General features: G+C 39.7%; 1 protein-coding gene across 4 annotated transcripts in view; it reads left to right on the top strand.

The window, feature by feature from the left end:
• SPATA6 (spermatogenesis associated 6) overlaps nucleotides 1-23,469 on the top strand; it is a 41,856-nt gene extending 18,387 nt beyond the window's left edge. For all 4 annotated transcript variants that reach the window (XM_063427787.1, XM_063427783.1, XM_063427784.1 and 1 more), the window contains 6 exons: nucleotides 2,953-2,993; nucleotides 7,483-7,667; nucleotides 17,804-17,903; nucleotides 20,863-20,945; nucleotides 21,721-22,761; nucleotides 22,805-23,469. In XM_063427787.1, the coding sequence (XP_063283857.1) occupies nucleotides 2,953-2,993; nucleotides 7,483-7,667; nucleotides 17,804-17,903; nucleotides 20,863-20,945; nucleotides 21,721-21,907 (596 nt within the window). In that variant the 3' untranslated portion in view covers nucleotides 21,908-22,761; nucleotides 22,805-23,469. The remainder of the gene's footprint in view (nucleotides 1-2,952; nucleotides 2,994-7,482; nucleotides 7,668-17,803; nucleotides 17,904-20,862; nucleotides 20,946-21,720; nucleotides 22,762-22,804) is intronic.
• Nucleotides 23,470-23,680: the final 211 nt, after the last annotated feature.

Below are 23,680 nucleotides of genomic sequence, written 5' to 3'. Positions count from 1 at the left end.
GGGAGATCTTCTACTCGCTGTGAACTCAAGGTATTTGTGGTTTTGCGCTGGGCCCATAGGTACTTTGTTACCAATAGGTTCCTGGGAAGAGCATAAGGGCTGATTGGCCATTGTTACTATGAACTGTGATATATCCATTTCTTTAAACATCTATTTTTACACCCCTGTTGTGAAACCCTTCAGTAAGCTGTGAAATTGGTGTTGAAAGGATCTTTAATTGCGTTGTTTTCCAGTGAAGTGAAAAGGCATGTTTCTGTGATAATTCTTCCCTTGCTAGACTGATGCACACTGGATGGATGAAAATAATCACCAGCTATCCAATATGATTGTTAACGAATGCTCACTAATAATATGTTGCAATTTCAAAGGCTATGAGAAGGATACAGGTTTTATTATGAATCAGAACATGTGAGCTTACAAGATCAATCTCTCATTGACATTTATTTTTTTTTTTTCTCTGAATAAATTCCCTACACATCCACATTCTTACAAAATAAATAAAAAGTAGATTGCAGCTTCTCTCCTGAAGTGAGTCATAACTACAGTAAGTAGTCAATAAATGTCACTTTCCTCCTTTTTTTTTGTTTTTTTTTTGTGTTTATTTATTTTTCTTCCCTTTTGTGTGACACCTTAGAATGAAATAAAGTTTTTTGGGGACAGTTCCTTGGTAATTCCCAAGCGGGACACCAGCGAACAAAATTGGGATGTCGGAACAGGTCTCTGACTAAATGCTGCTAAACTACGAAATGCATTAGCACCATCTGTCTGTGCTACTCTCCGTGCTGTGTCCAAGGTGACTGTCCAACCAATAAAGATACTTTTTGACTTTTTAAAGCTAGTATGAGTTGGAATTTTTTATTTTTTATTTTCTTCTTCACCTATTTATACTTAACTCCCAGCACAAGTGTTTTGCTCCAGCAAATTATTATTTATAAAGCGCCAACAAATTCTGCAGCGTTGTACAATGGGTGGACTAACAGACACGTATATGTAACCAGACGAGTTGGATTCACAGGAACAGAGGGATTGAGGGCTCTGCTCAATGAGCTTACATGTTAGAGGGAGTGGGGTATAGTGACACAGTAACAGAGGGATTGAGGGCCTGCTCAATGAGCTTACATGTTAGAGGGAGTGGGGTATAGTGACACAGTAACAGAGGGATTGAGGCCCTGCTCAGTGAGTTTACATGTTAGAGGGAGTGGGGTATAGTGACACAGTAACAGAGGGATTGAGGGCCCCGCTCAGTGAGTTTACATGTTAGAGGGAGTGGGGTATAGTGACACAGTAACAGAGGGATTGAGGGCCCTGCTCAGTGAGTTTACATGCTATAGGGAGTGGGGTAAAGGGACACAAAAGGTAAGCATAGGGTAGGAAAGTAGGTTGTTAGGATAGTATTCATTGAGGGCCTAGTGTTTTGTTTTGATGACTGTTGCAGGAGGGGAATCAGGGTGCAGGGAGAGAAAGCTGTTGACAGTTTAATTGATATGCTTTCCTGAAGAAGTGAGATTTCAAAGATTTTTTTGAAAGAATGGAGACAGAGAGGGGAAGGGCATTCCATAGGAAAGGTGCAGCCCTTGAGAAGTCTTTAAAGGGATCCTATAGTGTCAGGAAAACAAAGCAGTTTTCCTGGCACTTTAGGGTTAATAGGTCCCCCCCTCTCTCGCCCGCCCCCCCCCCCCCCCCCCCACCTCCCACGGGGCTGAAGGGTATAAAACCCCTTCAGCCACTTACCTAAATCCAGCGCCACTGTTCCTCAGCGCTGGGTCAGGCTTCGCCCACGCTCCTCCCCACCAACATCAACTGACTAGGAAGACCTAATGCGCATGCGCGGCAATGACCTTAGACTTAGAGCTGCAATTTAAACATTTCAGTTCTCTGGAATTGCAGTGTTTAACATTGCAGCACTAAGTTCAAAAGGGTCACAGCACCCAGACCACTTCAATGAGCAGAAGTGGTCTGGGTGCCTACATTGTCCCTTTAAGGCGATAATCTGAGGTAGGAGTACGAACAGAGGTTAGACGTAGGTCTCTGACAGAGGATAGGAGCCTAGGCGTGATAACTCCAGCATTAATAACAATTATCCTCTAGCAGTGATAAATATCTTTCTTATGGCGAACAGGACTCTATAAACGGGACTGTTCTAACAAAATCGGGACTGTTAAGAGGCCTGAAACCAGGAAGTGACACCGCACATTTAAATATTTATAGTTGAAGTTCCTCCTTGTCTCTAATCATTCTGACCGAATATAAATAGATTGCAAAGAATACGTTTGTTTGTTCTTGTCGCTGGTGGGTGGAGCTAATTCTTGTAATAACCATAGTGTGCAATAAAAGGAATGTCTGTGTTATTTCGTATCGAGACTCTTTCCCTCCAACCCTCTCACTCAGGATGTAGAAGTACAAACGAAGATGCTTGTTCTCCACTTCAGCAACAACTATCACACATGTCAACATGACTTGCCCATTTATATAGAATATAAGAAGGGAAATAAAACGAGCCATTGCAGGAAATTTAACAAGTCCTTTAGTCCTGGGATTCCGCTTCATGTATATTTTAAAATGAATTGTGAAGGTGCTTCTAAAGAAATGTAAAATATAAAGCATCTCAAACATAAGGCACTAGTAGACCTACTTGGCATTCGCACAGATCATGAGGTTTGAGAAGGTAATGTATTATTTTAGAAGGATATGATTTCATAAATCAACTCAAGCGAGTTGAAGCACACCATGAAGGCCATGTTGCAGTCCATCCTTGTGAAGTTGTTGCATGTCAATACTTTTTAGGTATCCTTATGTTACATACTCTATCTGTGTGAGCCGAGGACGTCATGTTGCTTGGTAGAAATCTATGGCAATACTTTTTTCTCAGAAATCTATCTTTTACTGTACACAAGACAAAAAGTGTTACCAATACTGAAATTCTATTAAATAACCAAAAACCTTTCTTTGCAGATCCGTCTTTAATTGGCAGCTACAGGCCTGTGTTCTCTAAAGTAAGTATTGCATCGTTTATCTTGTGTATTCTTGATATGTGTTTTTTTTTTTTTGTTTGTTTTTTTATATCCTTGAGATTAGATTGTAAACTGCCAAAAGAGGGCACAACATCCTCTTTTGACAATGTGCACCTTGGAAAATGTTGAAGCAGTTTGACAAAACTCAGGGCTACCATCCTATGGCTAGGCCCCTTTGTTGCAGTTTGGTTAATCCTGAAGTGGACTTCTACATTAGTTTTTAAATATTAAAACGTATTGGAGTGCACCCGCCAGATCCAAAACTGCGCTGCATCAGAGCACTGCCTGCGGGCGCCGTGACGCTGTATAAAGTTGTCCAAGCTGCAGCAGAGCGCCTGTGCCTTGACTCTCGGGACCTGTAAGATCTGGATTTTGTCAAACTGCTGAAAGGCAGCTTGACACGAATATAGGAGATGGCACCAAATACTCTTACATTGGCAAAATAACCTCTGCAGTCAGCTGTAATGGTTATGGTGTTTCCATTGCCCCTTGAAGTTCACTTTATACACATTACTATTTTCTGCTTTGCAAATGATTGGACGGATTGACTATAAATATAAAGTGGGAGCACGACCATTCCTCTTTAAGCTAAAAAAAAAAAACGAATTAAAAAAAAAAAAAACCTTTGGGGCTACCAGTGTTGCCTTCAATATAAGCAGTCCCACCGACTGTTAACTCAAGCACTTGTAATAAAATTAATTCTCTCCGCCCTGGAACCACACGTGTCTAACACAATTCAGAATTTTTGTTTTTTAGTACTTAGTCCTGTTTTATTTCTTTCTGTGTTGTACCTGTTTCACCTTAGAAGCATCATATCTCACCAAACTGAACAGCCCATGATGCGTCATGTAAGACCAAATGTAAATGTGTAAATGTCTCATTATAAAAGTGACTGTTTGAACATATATCATTCCGTGAATTCCACGGTCACATGGCTTTATTTTTTTTTCTTCCTTTGCTGTGAGTGTGTCTTATAATTTACTTTCCTTACACTGTCCTGATGATTCACAACAGTTTTATCAAGGAGATTTTAATTAAAATTGATTTGTTTGAAGGGGGGAAAAAAATGATATTAGCAATAGGAACTTTTAGGCTCTGTAAGACAGCAATGGTTGGTCTTTAATTCATCACTCCCTGGATGCCCCAGAGCCGCTCCGCTTCCCAGCAAACTAAGTAGAGATTGAAATCTACCTTTATTAACAGCTGAAAACACTGCACAGCTTTGAAATTAAACGAAAACGTGTTTGGAATGAACTCTGTACCAAGAAAATTCACAGAATCAACAAATACACATAATATTTGGCGACATCAAGATATGGATGAAATTTTTTCCCGAAGCAGTAAAATGCCAGATATCGATACACTGATGCTGGGTGATTAATGGATATTTTTGGATTCTTTTATCAGAACGCAGAATCACAAAGAACATGAAAATCTAAATTACTTTTCTTATAATTTCCATTAATCTTACCCAGTCACTGCCTTTAGTCAGAGATTAATATATATTATTTTTATTATTAATATAAAGTTACTTTGCTATAGTAGTCATCTGCAGTGCATTTCTCAAAGATCATATTGCACCCCATATTTCCACGAAATAACAAAATCTAGATTTTTTTTTTTTTTTTTTAAGATGGAATCAGAAACCGGTTTTACTGTGAACTGGGTTCAGCTGTGAATTGTCAGGAATTCAAAGTGAATTTCACATATTAGGATAAATCTGCGGAGCTGAAAACATCTGTGATTTGGAGGATATTGCCAAGACTGGCTATTATTGCTTAAAATGTGAATTTTATTATATAATTTATACTTCATTCTCCACATATCATGCTTTCAGAGGATAACCCTGCCAGATGGTTTGTGTCAGACAAATATAATTTACTGGCAAAACCATGAGCAAACGTGTTTATTAATGGGATACTATGGCATACAATACAGCTTTATTTTGAATAAATTTTTCATATAATAAATAAAAAAAAAAATATATATAGAAAATAAAAAAGGTACTCCATTATAATTTGAATCTCATAATGAAGCTGTCGGTAGACCCATCCTACACCTGGATTAAACTCTCCAGTCAGGAACATCTGGAATCTGATCTTATCCCGTAAACTCTTGGCCATTAGCGGTTTATGGGATACCTAGCACATCCTCAAATATCAGTTCCACTCATCGGTAAGGATAGCAGCCATACCGCAGCTGCTAACCGTTTATACATAACCCAGCTCACTCTTCACTACTTTCAGCCCAAGCTGTATGTACAGAATGTAAACACTGCACGCAATATTCGGACAAAATTCGCCCTGAACAACCAGAACTTTGAGACCCATTAGTTTAGAGCAACGAAATAGGTTAATAGACATGTTTACCCAAAAGATCATATGTGCCTCTTCCTAGATTGCTGCCTGAAATGATCAGATACATACGCAAACTGTTTGACCACTAATGTATCACGTCCTGTTCCATTTCCAGTGATAATGTATCTAGTTTGCATGGTGCAGAGATGATTTCACACTTGGCTGGAGCATGTTTTTTTTAGTTACAAAAATTGAAATACTTTTTATTTATTTTGTTTTGTTTTGTTTTTCGGGCATCTGAATAAGTGCATTGCCAAAATTAGCATCCGTATAAAATAAGACCTATTGTAACGGTGTCTAATCGTGGTGTCGCAGGTCACTGTGCACTACATTTCTTTAGGTAGGTGGAGCATCGTGGGAAATGTAGAGTAAAAAATGGGTCGCAAGAGAATACTGAGAACGGGCAGCAACTGAAATAGCCTGCCCTTCGGTCGGTCACCGCTCAGTTCTCAAGCTGTTTTTTGCTCATCTTGTGCCATTACAGAGAGAACTTCTCTGAAACATATCAGACTGGTCCCACCCATACGGGCAGTCCAGATCCGAAATGCCAGCAAGTTCCCTCTGCACGAGAGACACAGCAACCCCAGACGATCGTTTCAGCCTTGTGAGGCATAGCTGATATCTCCCTAGGCACCGTGAGCAAGGGGTCCACGTCTGGATTATCCCTTAAACTTGTGGAGAGTAAAAAATGGGTCGCAAGAGAATACTGAGAACGGGCAGCAACTGAAATAGCCTGCCCTTCGGTCGGTCACCGCTCAGTTCTCAAGCTGTTTTTTGCTCATCTTGTGCCATTACAGAGAGAACTTCTCTGAAACATATCAGACTGGTCCCACCCATACGGGCAGTCCAGATCCGAAATGCCAGCAAATGTAGTTCAATTAAACCTGCTGTGCTGTCTTTGGGCATTGCTGTCTCCTACTGTGTCATTATCATACCAGTCTTTAGTACATTTACTACCTCTCTACAACGAGCCTGTTTCTTCTCCAGTTTAATGCTAGAGTAATTCTAATAATAATACAAAAAAATATTTTTCAATAGGTATTTGTTTATTTTATTTTCACAAAGGACTTCCGTTTCTATATAATATATGAAATTGTGATGCCTTTACAGTAAAGTGTAGCCCACGATCAATAAACATATAAAATACCTAACGTATTGGTATTGTACAGCACTACAGAGTTTGTTGGCGCTTTATATATAATAATAATCTGCTGTAAATATGGTTCAACATGTGTGGAACTTGGTTCCACGAACCTTTTATATAAACCTCCGCACTCTAAAAATCCCAAGTGCGTTGTATTAAAAGAAAAAGAAAATATTTATGGCGTGCTGTCAGATTTAAAAGCAGCTGATTAATGTTTCTGTCGCACAGCTCTGTGCTACTCCTCTTATTGATCTCAGTAGGCTGAAAGGGAGAGTTAACACTCCCAGTAACAGAACCCATGGCCCTAAATTTGTACCCATTGTTAGGATTAGAGTCTGGGTGTTATAACTCCAACGCCCAATTTACACAACTATATTTATTTAAAACAATAACAAGTTTGAGTGTTAAATAAAAAGATTATAGTTTGGCTGAAAAAGAGAGGTATAGAAATGCAGCCAGGATGAAGATGAAAAGGAATTGGCTTTTCTGTCAAGACTAAGTGATGTGGATTATGGTCCAGAGCTTCTCTAGTGTCTCCATTAGATTAGACTGCTATTCACGGAGGTTCAGGATTACACCGTTAGACCCCCAAACCTGTAGATTGTAACTACACTCCCGTCTTATACATACAGAGTAGTAGTCGCATCTTTCGAACGGCGCTCAGCATTTTGAACGCAAAGTTTTGATGGGGAACCGTGGGGTTTTACTGCAAGTCTCATGGCCAGACTTCTGTGACCCTATTTCACAGCTTCATTAAGCAGAACGTTTGATGTGCAATGTGTGGTGTTTCCAGGTGCATTCTTGTCTTTGAAAGCCCAGTTTTAACTACTGCAGGTGAATTGCAGCGCGTGTTGTGGCAGATGTTTAAATTTTATAAGTCAGAAAGGCTCCACATGCCTAATTAAATTTCTGCTTGCATTTCCTTTTTCTTAATGGCTTCTAGTTCTAAACCATTTCTTCCTGTTTACAGATTAATACGAAGCAACACATGGATGACCTTGAGGGGTCCTTGGATAGCTTAAATGACCATCTGCTTTCAGAGCCAGCTGGCAAGATGTCTCTTTCTTCGAGGCTTTCACTGTCTCACTCTGCGCCATCATCCATGCAGAAACGCCCACCAAGCCCAGTCCTAAGCCGATCCTCACTCAGGGACAGGTAACTTATAAAGGTGCCCCTAATGATAACATGCCTTCTGCTAGCACGCTAAAATGTTCAAAGCAACTACTGCGCTACCGGCATTGTGAATAAATCACTCTAAATGTCTTGTTCCCAATAGATTTAAATTTGTATTAAGAATGTTTAATACGCATATTTTCTAGAGATCTTGTTAAAGGGACATGCTGTAGTGGTTATCGTGCCAGCAGTCCCCAGGCACCAGGCAAACCGTTTACATACGGCATGACACTTACCTTGCTGTGTCGGTGCCTGACGTCCTTTTTGTTTTGAGTTGCTCTGGTATCATACTCTATCACATACTGTTCAAGACTCTAGGTTGTGAAAAAGCACAAAAAAGAGCCATGTGAAATGGCAAGGGCCATACAAAGATACCGCTGTGTGTTTTTTCTTTACCCTCTCTGGCTATTCCATCATATATAATGGTAATAAACATGCACTGCCCAGGCTGGTAATTACCCTCTTAATCCGTAGTTTATTCCGCTCACACACATTTTACAGAGTAGAACGAAGTATCCATTTGTTTAATATCAGTTCCTTTGTTATACGTGTAGCTATATATACCTTTTCACTCCTTTACATCAGCACTGGTTTTTTTCCACACATTTCTGCTACAAATCTTCGGTCTTCTCATTACCCACCCTCTATTTACACTCCCGTCTGTCGTTCTTCTCCCCAGCCTTTGTAAAGGTGAAGTGAATAAGAAAGGCAATTTCCCCTAGAATTCTGTCTTACACTTCCCCAGCTACCAAGATGTATCTGTGTGGCAGGTCAGGAAATTGACTTTTAGCTCATCCAACCAAGCACTGCTATAAAAATTCAAATTATTGTGTGTTAGAACTAGTGCTTGTGTATGTGTAATCTCTATTTAAAGAATAAGTGTATGTGTGGCATATATACATATTATTTTTCAAATGTGTTGGATGCGGTTAAAGAGACAGATTATGTCCTGAATGTCAGGGTTTCTGCTGAATAAGAATCAGGAAAACAATGTAAAATGTTTTGTATGTTTTATCAATACAAATATTTTTTTATTAACTGTTAAATATTCTGCTAGTTGCGACATATTTAATGTTTTTATATTTTGTTAGTGATGTTTTTATTTTTATGTTGCCAACTGTCAACATTTGCTTGGTGATCCAAAAAATCTTGTTTGAAACCTGATCCAGAGACTCCATTTTATAACTAACACAGATTGTAATTGTATGGGCATGGCTGATGGTGAATGCAGCAAGGAAAGGTATGAAGTCTGTTAGATATGCCAGGGTTGGATATTTATGGAGCGGGTAAATGAACAACGTAGGCTGGAAAATGTAACAGGAACAAGCTGTTTGGATACAGCAAGAGGTGCAACCTGGCCTGGACAGCGGGACAGGCCGAGCTGAGTACATGGATAGGAACAGGCTGGGCTAGGCACAGATAGGGGAACACCCTGTGCTGGGTAGAGGCAGGGGAACACCCTGTGCTGGGTAGAGGCAGGGGAACACCCTGTGCTGGGTAGAGGCGCGGGAACACCCTGTGCTGGGTAGAGGCGCGGGAACACCCTGTGCTGGGTAGAGGCGCGGGAACACCCTGTGCTGGGTAGAGGCGCGGGAACACCCTGTGCTGGGTAGAGGCGCGGGAACACCCTGTGCTGGGTAGAGGCGCGGGAACACCCTGTGCTGGGTAGAGGCGCGGGAACACCCTGTGCTGGGTAGAGGCGCGGGAACACCCTGTGCTGGGTAGAGGCGCGGGAACACCCTGTGCTGGGTAGAGGCGCGGGAACACCCTGTGCTGGGTAGAGGCGCGGGAACACCCTGTGCTGGGTAGAGGCGCGGGAACACCCTGTGCTGGGTAGAGGCGCGGGAACACCCTGTGCTGGGTAGAGGCGCGGGAACACCCTGTGCTGGGTAGAGGCGCGGGAACACCCTGTGCTGGGTAGAGGCGCGGGAACACCCTGTGCTGGGTAGAGGCGCGGGAACACCCTGTGCTGGGTAGAGGCGCGGGAACACCCTGTGCTGGGTAGAGGCGCGGGAACACCCTGTGCTGGGTAGAGGCGCGGGAACACCCTGTGCTGGGTAGAGGCGCGGGAACACCCTGTGCTGGGTAGAGGCGCGGGAACACCCTGTGCTGGGTAGAGGCGCGGGAACACCCTGTGCTGGGTAGAGGCGCGGGAACACCCTGTGCTGGGTAGAGGCGCGGGAACACCCTGTGCTGGGCACAGGCGCGGGAACACCCTGTGCTGGGTAGAGGCGCGGGAACACCCTGTGCTGGGCACAGGCGCGGGAACACCCTGTGCTGGGTACAGGCGCGGGAACACCCTGTGCTGGGTACAGGCGCGGGAACACCCTGTGCTGGGTACAGGCGCGGGAACACCCTGTGCTGGGTACAGGCGCGGGAACACCCTGTGCTGGGTACAGGCGCGGGAACACCCTGTGCTGGGTACAGGCGCGGGAACACCCTGTGCTGGGTACAGGCGCGGGAACACGATCTTGAAAAAGACTTACTGAGGTTGAAACATCAATCATGTACACTCACTGTTCTGAAGACGTGAGTGCACCGCGTTGTTTTCATCATTGTTTGCATTTTAACACAATCTTAACGGGAACATATCGATCTTTGAAACATTTTAATTTTTTCTAAGGAAGAGTGCTGAGCATCTTTTGGAGTCCTATATAATCACTAAGTAGAAATAGTGTAGATCCGTGGTTTGTGTTGCGGCTACATTTTATAATTGTCTTTCAGCCAATGTATTTACTCCACTTTCAATTCACTTTCAACATGCTTCTCCTCCCATTTATATGGATATGTATAATATATGCAGTTTCAGCTGTGGTCAATCTCTATGGACACATTGCGAAATCATTGCTCGTGCCAGTGTCCTTGTAAAACCTGCTGAAAGTGACCCTGAATAAGGTACAGAATTCACATCATTTATTGGGCTCATGGTGCACTCTGACTCCTTGCTTGTTTTGCTATTCCGTCTCTGCCGATTCTGAAATGGTAAACTTAGTATGGCCAGTAATAAATAAAGCAATAAAGAAATGAGCAAAAAATAATAATGGATTGATGGAGACTCGGCTATTAGATTGTGTTTTTTTTTTTTTTATTTCTCCTCCATTCTCTGACTGCTCTCTTGTATTCACAGATCTTTAAAGTCACCTTGATCTCTACATTGCTTCCAATCTAAAAGTACATCCATAAGCATAAATATGGCATGTTGTGTGCAATCAGGAGCTGTCACAGGCATTCAGGCTAAGTCCATACACTTCAAAGGGAACAGTTATCACAAAGCTCCTCATTCTCCCATGTCCCAGAGAGCTGGATATAAGGCTAATTCTGTGTTGCTCACTCCCAACAGCCATGCAATTGATGCTTCCATGCTTTTGATGCATGCGTTATTACATGCTTAGTCGGCTAACTTTGTTGTTCCAATGCAGATTCCTGTGGGTTAGTCCCTGCCTCCCCATTGTGAATCTTTAGCTATTTGTATTGATTTCTCTGCTGTGATAGTTTGTCCTTGCAAGTCTTCACTTTTTTTTTTTCTTTTTACCTCTTGCTCGGCACGTGGACTAAGCCGTTGAACAGAGAGAATCCATGATGGCGAACATCTTTTCGCAAATATGCACCCCCCTAGGGAGAGTGAAAAATGTACTGATATATTTGCAAAGATTATGTCTTTTTATTTTTTTATTTTTTTTTATTTTTTTGCAATGCTTCCAAGCAGTCCCTACAGATGTTGCCAGCATGTCTTTGTTTTAAACAGATAATTGTTTGACATTTCAGACAGGGCTTTGTATCGAGTGATAAACTGACGGAGCGTGAACCTGTCTATGAATTTTATGTTTGAGCTTGTATCAACCAGTCCTTAATCCCGTTGAGAGTTTTGCCATTGTCACATTGGCTAATCAAGAAATCTTGCTGTCGAGAGACAGAGAGAGAATTATTTGCTTTTCTTATTTTTCCCTTTTTGCTGTCTTTATCGCGGCGCAAACACGAATGAAACGTGCTTTCCAGCGTCTTGGGGAGGAGGGCAGTTTGATCACACTTGACAGAGCTTCTTTGAAATGAATTATGAGAAGGTCTTCCATTGATCTGGCTTTTTTTCAGGTCACTGAGCAATAATTCCTAAGTGTTTATACAATCTATTGAAATCAATAAACAATTTAAACTAGTGTAGCAGCACAATGTCTGCCTGGGCCGGAGAAAATTGAAAGTATGACAATGAATACAGCTGAAAAAGTGCATTTTTATCATCAACCGAAATGGCTTATCTAATAAAATATATATTTTTTTGTCCCTTTGCGTCTCGACACCACAATATCCACCTCTTAACCTCTTGTGAACGTTGTCCCATACTTTATGGGATATTTTTTTTCTCCACTGTCGTCTTTTTTTCCCCGTTAACAATATAGCTGTAGATCTTTATTGTTTATGACCGTTCCTCTGTCTATTGAAGCATTTACTGGAGTGAGCGGTGCAGTGGAGGTAGGTATAAACTTGCCTGTGCTGCACTTACAGCTTCTGGCATTTTCCCATGATGCTCTAGGTAGGCTTGTATGCTCTCATGCATCTGGTCCAGGCATTCCATTTATAGTGTCATAGGAAGATATCCACTTTCAAGGTCTTCACGCACACATCACTGTGAAGATCAAGGTAATTTGTATCATGAACCCAGGTTGTACCTTGAAACAACCCACAGCTATTACTTTAATATTAAGGTTCGCAAATACTCTATATGTGACCGTTCTTTAATTGCAGAATACAATTGCAAATTGTTTATAGGAAACCTATAGTCTCGAAAATAATCATTATTTTAAGACTATAGTTTCCCTTCTGTACACCCCATGTTGGATCTAAAAAAAATAATGTTAAGGAATGATTGCTTACCTTCTTTACAGCGCCGGCACTCCTCTGTTGCAGTTTGCGGTGATGTCCACATCCATGCTGACATCACTCGCAATCTCCTCCAATCCATTGCCTCTGATAGAAAAACAATAGCTTGGATCTAGGCATGTGCATGTAAACGCCGCACTCTAGCAATCAAATGCTGCTATCTGCAGCATTCGATTCCTAGACAGAGTTTTACTTGGTTTGGATGAGAAAGCGCCTCTAGTGGCTGTCAGAAGACAACTACTAGAGGTGGATACAACCCTGCACTGCAAACATTTCAGTTTATTTATATATATATATATATATATATATATATATAAAATTAGTGTCCCTTTCGGTGAAAATCTTGAACTCCCATGCCTCACACTTCTGTCAGTCCCTACATTGGGACTATAAAATATAGAGCTCAATTTAAAATTCTGGTTCTTGCTTTCAAATGTCTACATAATGCTGCTCCCACCTATCTATCCTCCCTTATACACAAGTATGTCCCGTCTAGGCCCTTACGATCTGCTGAAGACTTCCGTCTATCTTCTGTCCGTACTCCCACCTCTGATGCTCGCCTTCAAGACTTCTCGAGGGCTGCACCGTTCCTGTGGAACTCGCTTCCCTCCTCCGTTAGATGCTCACTTAGTCTCCACTCCTTCAAAAAATCATTAAAAACCCACTTCTTCATAAAAGCGTATCAATTAAACTGTTAATAGCTCCCGACTGATTCCTCTCTTGCAACTGTCATTGGTCTAATACTATCCTTACCTTTTGTGTCGTTTTACCCCACTCCCTCTAGCATGTAAGCTCATTGAGCAGGGCCTTCAACCCTCTGTTCCTGTGTGTCCAACTTGTCTGGTTACAACTACATGTCTGTTCGTCCACCCATTGTAAAGCGCTGCAGAATTTGACGGCGCTCTATAAATAATATAATAATAATAGCAGCTGCTATAACTACAGCCTATGCCTGGTTTTATGTCTCAACCCATGGGACGAACCCTGTCCCATTCTTTTCATGCATAACATGCCACATTTCAGATTTAATCAGTTATAACTTTACCCATCGTTTTGATAACTGAATGGCCTTTTCAATATCTACATTTGACATTTATACTTTTATTATTCCAGTGACCATACAATGTTTAGTGATCGCTTTTTTTAAAAGTAAAACCGCTTATTAAGAATACTGGGAAAGGTGCATGCATGGAAATTGAGGTGAAATCAATTGCTGAAAATATATTTTTATTTATTTATTTGCTAGTAGTTGTAATGTGCAGATAGAAATATTACGGTAGCAGTCAAATAACATGTTATATTGCCTATTCATAAAAGGGACATTCTAAGAACCAAACCCACTTCATCTTAATGTACTGGTTTTGGTGGACAAACCCTGCCCCATTCCTATGGCAATGTAAAGCCTTGCTGTTTCAGAGATCTGAAATTAAATTATTTAAATTCACCAGAGAACATGCCTGTAGTGCCTGTCAGATTGATCACTAGAGAGACATCCCATAATGTAATGACACCCGTATGGTGCTAATGCTTCTCTATTTATTGGATTGGATCGAGATCGTGACAACTGAAGGGTGGAGGACAGGAACATGTCCCAATGCTGAATTACAGTATAGTTATATTGTGTTTATTTTTTATTTATTTTTTTTGCAACGTTCTAAATCTTGTAAAGAGGGCATGAATCGTGTGTGTTTTTTTTTTATTGTTACTCCCCATGTCTGAAACATTAGCACAAACATGCATTATTTATTTTTTAACTTCTTAAGTCATGTGCCCATAAGAGCAACTCTTCCCCCTCGATGCTCAGGACAAATTAATGCCTTTAAGGTATTTTAATACTTTCTTCGATAGGTTTACTTACACAAACCATTCACCCACTTTTACAAATTGATATTCAATGCTAATTACTACTAAAAATGTATAAATAATTTTGTTTTGATTTTTGAAAATGTGCGCTTGTGTCTTGATCGTAGGACTAAAAGGAGATTTGTTCATGCAGCAGGAAAAGCACTGTCTGCCTGTGTATCTAAAAGCCCCTTCCAATTCCCTCTGTAAGGCAGCGGTGGGCAAGCTTCCGCACTCCAGATGTGGTGGACTACATCACCCATAGAGCTGGCAAAGCATCAGGGGGTCACTTTTCCCTTGCCTGTGTGCGAATGCAGATTTTCAGCCCTGTATCACCTCGTCACACTGGACTTTTCCACCTCCCATGGATATTGCTGCTGATATTAAATGTATATTTTAGGGATTATTCTAAACATCGCATGGTAAAGATACTGGTGAGGTGAGGCCAACTAAGTTTAACTGTATGTCAGCATGTTTGTCATCCGGTACAGTGCCGTGGCATTCACTGGCGTTTTTACAATGGTAAATAACAGAAAATCAGAATATCAGAAATGCAGCTTAGAATCCCTTGCAATCATTGTCACAATAGGTGCTGTGTCTCCATTAGTTTGTGCACAGCACAGACTAGTGGTTTCCATGTAATGCAATTTGACAGCACAAACCAGAGGAACAGGCAATAATATATAAATTAGAAATCTCAAATAAAAAAAAAAAATTAATTAAATGATCTTCGTCTTTGGGACAATACTTGACACCTTTAGTTTAATTTCACGATTTCCTCCTGAGACACATGCCTACTACAGTACTTATTTTAATAAAATATAAATTCTCCGTGGCAGACATATCACACAATACAGTCGCACTGTGTGATGATGCCCATTTTATCGTAGTCTTCAAGCTCCCAAATACTCTTTTATTCCATTAAGGTGTATTTAAGCACATATGCCAGTGCTACAGTAGTGCTTGGCGCATTGGCAGCCTGGACCGGCATGTTGTCCATGACACGAATTGTGTTGACAAACCCACTCGCCATGTCTGCAGCAGGCACATTATTAAATATATTTTTTTATATTTACATGATATTCTGTGTACCATGGATTCAATATGGCGATCAAAACATATATATATATATATATATATATATTTTATTATTCATTCAATGCTGACTTGATTGTATCACAATGTGAGTTTTTTTTTTTTCTTTCTTTTTTGTCTACACGCTGGGTCATTAGGGTTATGATGTCTGTGAAACACATTGGGATAGGTGGGCAGAGGGCATGCATGGTCAGCAAGACTGCTTTGATACACTGTGCTATTAAAGTTCTGCTTAGTATTAAAGAGTCAAATGAACGCTATAAATGCATTTATCACAGGGATGTCCATTAGCTAAGGTTACCTGGGCTAAGTGACATTTTTCCAGTATTCAGTTGCCCAGTTTTGGTGATTACTTGCCCACAGAGTAGCCAACATGAGGGCTACTCTGTTTCAATCTTCATTGTGGCAGGCAGTTGAAGATGCCCTTTTGACTACTGCTGCTGCAAATTGTGCTGCTAAGAGTTATTGTTGCTATTTTGTGGTCCTTTTGCCGAATCCTTTGACTTCTTTCATTAGCCAGATGTTTTTTGTACACCGCTCACTGAATTTGCCCTTTAGCTATTTGTGTTTATGATTTGTAACAAATATAATGGTCACGGAATGTATTTATTATAAACTTTTTTATTTATAAACATTGCGTAATAGATATCACTAATAAGAGAGAATAAAATAATTAAACAGTTGCAGGTGTACTTGGAGAAATATTTTAATGTTGCTTAGCTGCTATTCCTAGATTCATTTATTCACACAAGGCCCTTCCCTGTCTCTTTAGGGAAATTCATGGACAAAATATGTAAGTGGAAAAACAGATGTCTTCATCTATCAGCCCAAGCATATAGACATCGGAGACACAGAAGGAGAATATCTTTCAATGTCTAGATCTAGATTTGAAGGGAACAAAATAGGCTCTGGATATAACAGACAAGAATTTCAGTTTTGAAGGACATTGTTGTAAACTGTACTCTTATGTATTTTACCATCTGCGGATCTGGATACTCTCCGTAAGGAGTGTAATTACAGAGCATTGATGGACAAACTGAGCATTAACGTGATGATTTTGACATTGTTTCTCCCTAGGCTTGCAAAAAAAAATAGTAAGGCTCACATCAGTGAGAGGGTGTACTGTGTGGGAGCCTAATTAAAAGTAACTTATTCATGTATGGTGGGCTTATTAGAAGGGTTTGCAAGCTGCTTTTAAGAAATACATTTTTTTAGGGAATGTTTGAAGATGGGGCTAGAGAGTCCGAGATTACGTTTAAATTTAGATGTGTGCACAGCTCAGAAAAAAGAGGTTTGGAAAATTAATGGTGGGGAGGGGAGCCTTTAGTCATGTATAGAGCATTGAGGGAAGAGTAAGGATGTGCTTAGTAAAATGGTAATCTTGCTGGGTGTTTTAAGGACTTGACCAGACAAGGAGCAAATAAAGGCTTTTTACTGTGGCTCAACGGAAGAGGAACATTTTGTGACGATATGCCAGGAAAGGTAGCATTTTTTTTTATTGGAGTCAGGAAGACTAATTAAGATAGAAAGTTACAGTTATCAAATCTGGGTCTATTATATAGATTAGCGTTTTGATTTGTCAATGGTTGGTTTCAAGAGAGATTTGGTAGTTTACCAATTTGAAACCTGCTCAGATCAGTATATGCAAACTTATTTTTTTACTTATTTAAATTTCAGTATCATAGAGAAGCAATGGATGGGAACTAGGCATGAGCGGGCCAAACGCTGCGTTCCTCCATTCAAATGCTGCTGTCATTCTACTCTGTCTGGGAGAGGAAGCGCCTCTAGTACCTGTCAGGGAGACAGCCGCTCAAAGTGGATTTAACCCTGCAACATAACATTGCAGTTTCTAAAAAAACAAACAAAAAACACTTTCTTTTACATTGCAGGGTTAAAATGTCTTGACCACGGCACCCAAACCATTTAATTGAGATCAAGTGGTCCGGTTGACTATAGTGTTCTTTTACTTAACCAACAATCTCTATTTAGCTTATCCATTGACTTAGAAAGGTATTGTCCCTATGTAAGGGGGGGAGCATGGATAACTCTGTTACTTAAAGTGGGCAGACAGCAGTTAAGCAGGTATGAGCCCACTGTATATTGTAAATGACCTCACAGACTATGGTTCTTTCTGTTTACGATGGAACGTTAAAAAAAGCTCTCTGGACATTTAGAACATTATATTTTGAGAAACATAACCCAACAGAGCATTTAAACATTGTTATCCTTTTCACCTTTCTGATGCTCTGAAATGTATTTGTTTTAGGAATGCAAAAATTAAATTCTAATTGTACCATCTCTTACAGATTTCAATCTGAAAGTAGATCGACGGCCAACTGGGAGGAGATTCATGATCGGGTAAAAAATATGTTAAAGACTCACGGTGCCAGGCAGCGACTTCATTTTGTAAGTTCTCTTTATGATGATTCTTTACTGAGAGTAATTTTGGAAATCAATGTTACGTGTTGTTTGAACACATAATACATGTGGACAAATCATGTTAAGATGCAGATCGGTGTGGGACATCACCACAGCTAGTTTTGCGTCCCAGCTGAAACAGAAGAGGCATACATATTTCATTGTATACATTTTCAGCTATTCAGAATGCTTATTGTATGGATCAAGAAATTAAAATAAGTGCGTCAGGTTGTTTGTAGATCAAAAAGAGTCCGGGGCACACAGTAGTTCAAAAGGTGCCAGAGTTTATTGAAGCGAAGTACAACAACAATGTTTTGACCTCACCAAGAGTTCTTTGTCCTGTTATTTCTGAAATGGTCTATTTAAATCCTGTACAATAATGGCAAGTTGTTTTCCCTAAGATCACCTATCACATATTGGTTGTCACAGCTTGGCCCACTTGGTATATCCAACAGAATGCTTAGGCCAAATCAATGAACGTGCATTATTACAGAATTGTGATCCCATTTATTTCCTATTAAATAATTCCGAATAACCATATGGAGGATAATGACATTTTAAACCATGCATCATTTAAATTTTCACTTAAAAAAAAAAAAAAAAATTGTTCACATTGTTTCAGTTGAGTTTTTTTTCTGCAAAATACCCAAAACCAGCTACAGTGAGCTTCCCTATGTTTCTGTTACTGATGCACTTTAGTTGAGCGATTCTTCACCTTTTTTTTATAGACACCCAGTTTAGGAACACTGCAATAAAATTAGCTTTTTTTTTTTTTTTTACTAGCATAAAATGTCTTAAGTAGACTCTACCCAGCATCAAAAGGGTCTGGACGGTGCACTGGAGAAGGAAACTATTTATTGTTAGCAGCTGCCTAGCGATCAGACTAATGCCTGCATGTTTGAGGTCCAATTAATTTAGAGGCAATCTCCTGGAGAGAGCTAAATACAGAGGTGCGGCTTTTTAAATTTTCTTTTCTTTTGCAAACCTTAAAAAAAAAAAAATGCATAAATTTGATAACTGAACTCCTGATAAGTGACAGCAGCCCTTTAAGATACATACTCATGCATGCAAAGTATTGTGATTTTCTTTACTGAAAAATACAAATAAAACAAAGGCATTGGAGAAAATACAGGTGATTCAATTCTGCAGCTAAAAATAAGTAATTTGCTTTTAATGACTCATACATTATGCTTTTTATGACCAACACAAGATAATTGCTTGCACTCTCTTTGTGACTTCTGTTGTCTGAGCAGAGTCTATATTTATTTTAATGTCATTCTTTCTATCCTGAAAAATAATGAATTTTTAAAGGAAAAAAAGTTTTAGAGTATCATTGTTCACCAGAAGTTCCTGCAGACCCAGCATTTCTGATATTTCTAAATGCATGCAAAGAGCCTTTTATTCCTATAGAGAACGGCTCCCTCCTTCGACTATGATGCATAAAAAAAACACCATATTGATTCTTATTTTGCATTTTGTTTAATTCAGTGCTCAATCATCTTCCGTTACAGAAAGGCTGAACAAACCCCTTTTTGTTTCACTGTTCACGGATTGTATTGTTATATTGTCAAAGTAGTTTTATATAAAGAATTAAAAAAGTAAAGAAATGAAAAATCTAGCAGAAATGGGGAAAAAAAAAGCTTACAGCTTTAAGAGTCGGGTAATTACAGCTAACCAGTACAAATGATCAGATGTCTAACAAGAACATATTACCATGGGAGCTCGCTGAGCTTTGAAATTTGACTCTGATGTGCCGTTTTACAAATGTTCTGCTGCCACAGGAGTTTAAAGGCTGAACTGTGAATGGTAGGCACCAATGATTTCCAAGGACTTCATATATGCTCTGAATTTATAACCCACTGGAATTATTCCTTCCCTTTCTCAATTCTGCAGCATTTAATTAAAAATGTTTATCAATTTGTGGCTCATTACTTCACATTTCTCTTTGTTAAAAAAACAGACAAAAAAAAAAACCTGAAAAAAACACAACGTAATCCTCCAGTTGATTTAAAGAATTAGGGGCATTTTATAATAGTTCACATGAAATAAATATTTAACTAGATAATACTTGGTGTGCATTATCTAAACCTACAAAGCCTACGTACCTTACCATTGTCAGGAATATCCAGCTGTGTACAATGAATCAAATTGTACTTTAGCTAACCATGTGTCTACCTGTCATGGTTAAACATTTATTTTTGGTTGGTAAATTCACTTCGTATAAATGTCCACTTAATAATAATACATTTTCAAATATTTTTTGTTTTACTTTTTCAGCCAGCGTATACATGTGGAAGGTTTTGCTGTGCTTACATTCATTGTTTAGCTCATCTCTGTCTGCTAACTTTTGCCGTTGGGCTGGGTCTATTCATACATTGGCATATATCGTTCACAGGTTGACAATCTTGACCAAAGTCACCACTTTCTATAGTTGGCATGTACTATAGCAAATATATGTATGTAATTTAGTGATATAACTCCCATGCACAAATGGGTAAATTTAGGGAGACTCCAGTAGTCGGGTCTTAAAGTTACGGTTATAGAGTTAGAAATCCAAATCTGTTTTCCTAACGCTATGATCTTCATGTCTTTAGTTCGTTTAGCTCCTACCCCAGTTTGTACTGTAAAGAAATGAATAAACTTTACTTAACTTTCCTCCAGTGCCGAGTCTCTCTCTGCGCTTCGGACGCCATTCTGGCTTAATGTCACCGGGCTCACTAGTGTGTTGATAGTTTGCTGGACACAGATCACCTAAAATGTTGTTCAATATTCTTAAAGATGCAAGAACTCAACCTAGAGGAAATTGGTTTTTAGGTGTCTTATAATGGTGTAACTTTCCAGAGTCAAAACTCAGGTTTTCCATAGACTCCCCAACTTTTTTAATCTGACCTCTATATTGCATTAAAACTGCCGTTTTTTGCTTTTTATTTTTATTTTTTTTATCCAGGACAAGAGCGTGTTCGATAAAAACCATCATAGTCGTGATTCTTTGTGCAATGACTCTCTTTGCGTCAGTGACCTGCAGACCAGGTGAGGAAGTCACGTTGATTATTATGAATCTGGATAGTGAGTGGTCAGTGCATTAGTAATATGCCTTAAAGGGACCTTCTAAGTACCAAAACCACTACATCTTAATGCAGTGGTTTTGGTTTATAGACACGATCTATGGAATCTGACAAAGTACACGTTGCCATAACTGTTTACATGTGTCAGTCAGCATGCCGCTATTGGCTGTCAATCAGGCAATGAACTTTTTAAATGTTTTGGGAAACCACGTGGAATACAGATGACGACAAAATTTGCACATCCTTTTGCTACTACCGTACAGCTAGCATTGTTTAAAATATTGTGCCAAAACACAAGGCTTGTATATAACCATCAGCACAACTTTTGTGTATGTCTGATATATATTCACAGAGTTAGTTAGAAAGTCGACAACTTTCTTTGCTTAACGCACTTGTTGGAGTGGTTTTATAATCTTTAATGTTCATTTTCCACAAATTTTTGCATTCTAAAATATTTTAAAAACAATCCTCAATGGAAGCCTAAAGAACCAGCCTAGATGCAAGTGTAATTCAAAAACATTATTTGATAAAGTGCCATCGACATTTGGCATGTTACACCAAGATGCATCCTGGGATTCTGCAGTTTTAAACTCTATCAAGTTGATTTTAGCTAATAGACTGCTCTCAATGAGTAAAGAAACCGCATCGTTTTCACGTGACTATTGCCATATAAAGAACTATGCAATTGATATCCGTAAAGGCTATTATTTTCTTAATGTGGTTTTTGTCACTTTTCGCAGTCAGTCGTCTCCGGTGGAGAAGTTAGTTCACCTGGACAATGGGGAATACTGGTCTAAAAGAGCAGCCGTGTACAGAGGAAAGACTCACAGAGAAGTGTTTGAAGAGAGCATGGAGAAGATATATAGGAACATGTACAAGAAAGCCTCGGAGTCTAGTGCATGTATGAAGAACCAATATTCCCTGTAACTCCTTTCGCATTGGCTCTGTGTCGCAAAATGTCACTTCACTAATCATTCCTTGCCATGAGCAGGTTGATCCTGTATCTATGGCTTTATAAACCTATATAGTATTGAGTTTTGTCTTTTTTACATTGGGGTGGATTAGCTTAACATTGGAGGATGTTTTTGAATTCTTCTTATTTATTATAAATGCTCAGATACCGTTCCAGAGTCCTTTCATTACAGGACTCCTATCATTTTAATTGGATAGCCGTGATGTGAGTTGTAGAAAATGATACTAATTGAACATTCCTGCTGTGGTACGAGTTATACTGTATTCATTGACCTGTGTCTTTTCTGTCATGGCAGTCCTGCTTTGAAGTACAGATCAGAGTTCAATTTTACTGTTTACTTTTATATAGACCTTATGGTAGCCCAAGGGTAGGCAACATTCGGCACTCCAGATGTTGTGGACTACATTTCCCATAATGCTCTTACAGCCATAATGCTGGCAATGCATCTGGGGAGATATAGTCTACGGCATTTGGAATATAGATCTCTTCTGCTCATAAAACACATGAATAATAGCCAATTCTGGTAGTGAAGCTAAGCCACCATTCAATTATGCAAGTGTTTAGCATAATATTTTATAATATGTGTCTTTGCGCATTTTCTACCTGAAATTAGCCTTAAAGAAACGCTAGGCAGGAATGATGGGCGAGAATGATGGAGGTAAATGCAGTGGATGGGCGAATGATGGAGGTAAATGCAGTGGATGGGCGAATGATGGAGGTAAATGCAGTGGATGGGCAAATGATGGAGGTAAATGCAGTGGATGGGCGAATGATGGATGTAAATGCAGTGGATGGGCGAATGATGGAGGTAAATGATGGAGGTAAATGCAGTGGGTGGGCGAATAATGGAGGTAAATGCAGTGGGTGGGCGAATAATGGAGGTAAATGCAGTGGGTGGGCGAATAATGGAGGTAAATGCAGTGAGTGGACGAATGATGGAGGTAAATGCAGTGGGTGGGTAAATGATGGAGGTAAATGCAGTGGGTGGGCGAATAATGGAGGTAAATGCAGTGGGTGGGCAAATGATGGCAGTAAATGCAGTGGGTGGGCAAATGATGGAAGAAAATGCACGGGGCAGAAAGAGCCTGCTGGGGGTTCAAAATACTCCTAAACCATAGTCTCCTAAAGTCACTTACTTAAAGATTTAATAATGCATTTGCTTTGTAATAATAAAGATATTCCTTAAAGTGGCTCTGTCACAGTCTTTGCATCATTTTTGGGGAGGGAGAAGTGACAGAGCCACTTTAATATGTCCTAAATGCACAGCCATCTAACCCCATCTAATGTTTCTATTTTTTTTAAAGAAAAGTTTTTACCTTCATATTACCTACTATTTTATTATGTATTTGTACTGTATTTTAAATATTGTTAAATGTTTTAATAACTGATGAAAACGCAGTCCCTCTGGTTTCAAGTATTAAGCATATTTAAGCATAATCTATATTGTTACACTGTTTAAATATCACGTGCACTGTACTTACCAATGGTGGAAATTAAATGGACACTTTAGTTCTAACTACAGATTCATCGTTTTTGGAAGGAGCTTAATTTCCTTGTCTTTATCATACAGCAGTGGTGGTAATATTTGGAACATATTATAGCTTTGTTCCCACCCCTTCCATTCATGCTGTACTAGTCTTAATGTCTTAATGGGACACTCCAAATCGCTTAGGTGCTAACTGCACACCATCTTTGTCCCAATTCATAAAAGTGCTAAGTTGAAGAGA

Source organism: Pelobates fuscus, chromosome 7 (assembly GCF_036172605.1).
Source record: "Pelobates fuscus isolate aPelFus1 chromosome 7, aPelFus1.pri, whole genome shotgun sequence".
Lineage (NCBI taxonomy): Eukaryota > Metazoa > Chordata > Amphibia > Anura > Pelobatidae > Pelobates > Pelobates fuscus.
The sequence above is the reverse complement of the archived record's forward strand: the minus strand, read 5'-3'. Positions and strand labels throughout refer to the sequence as shown.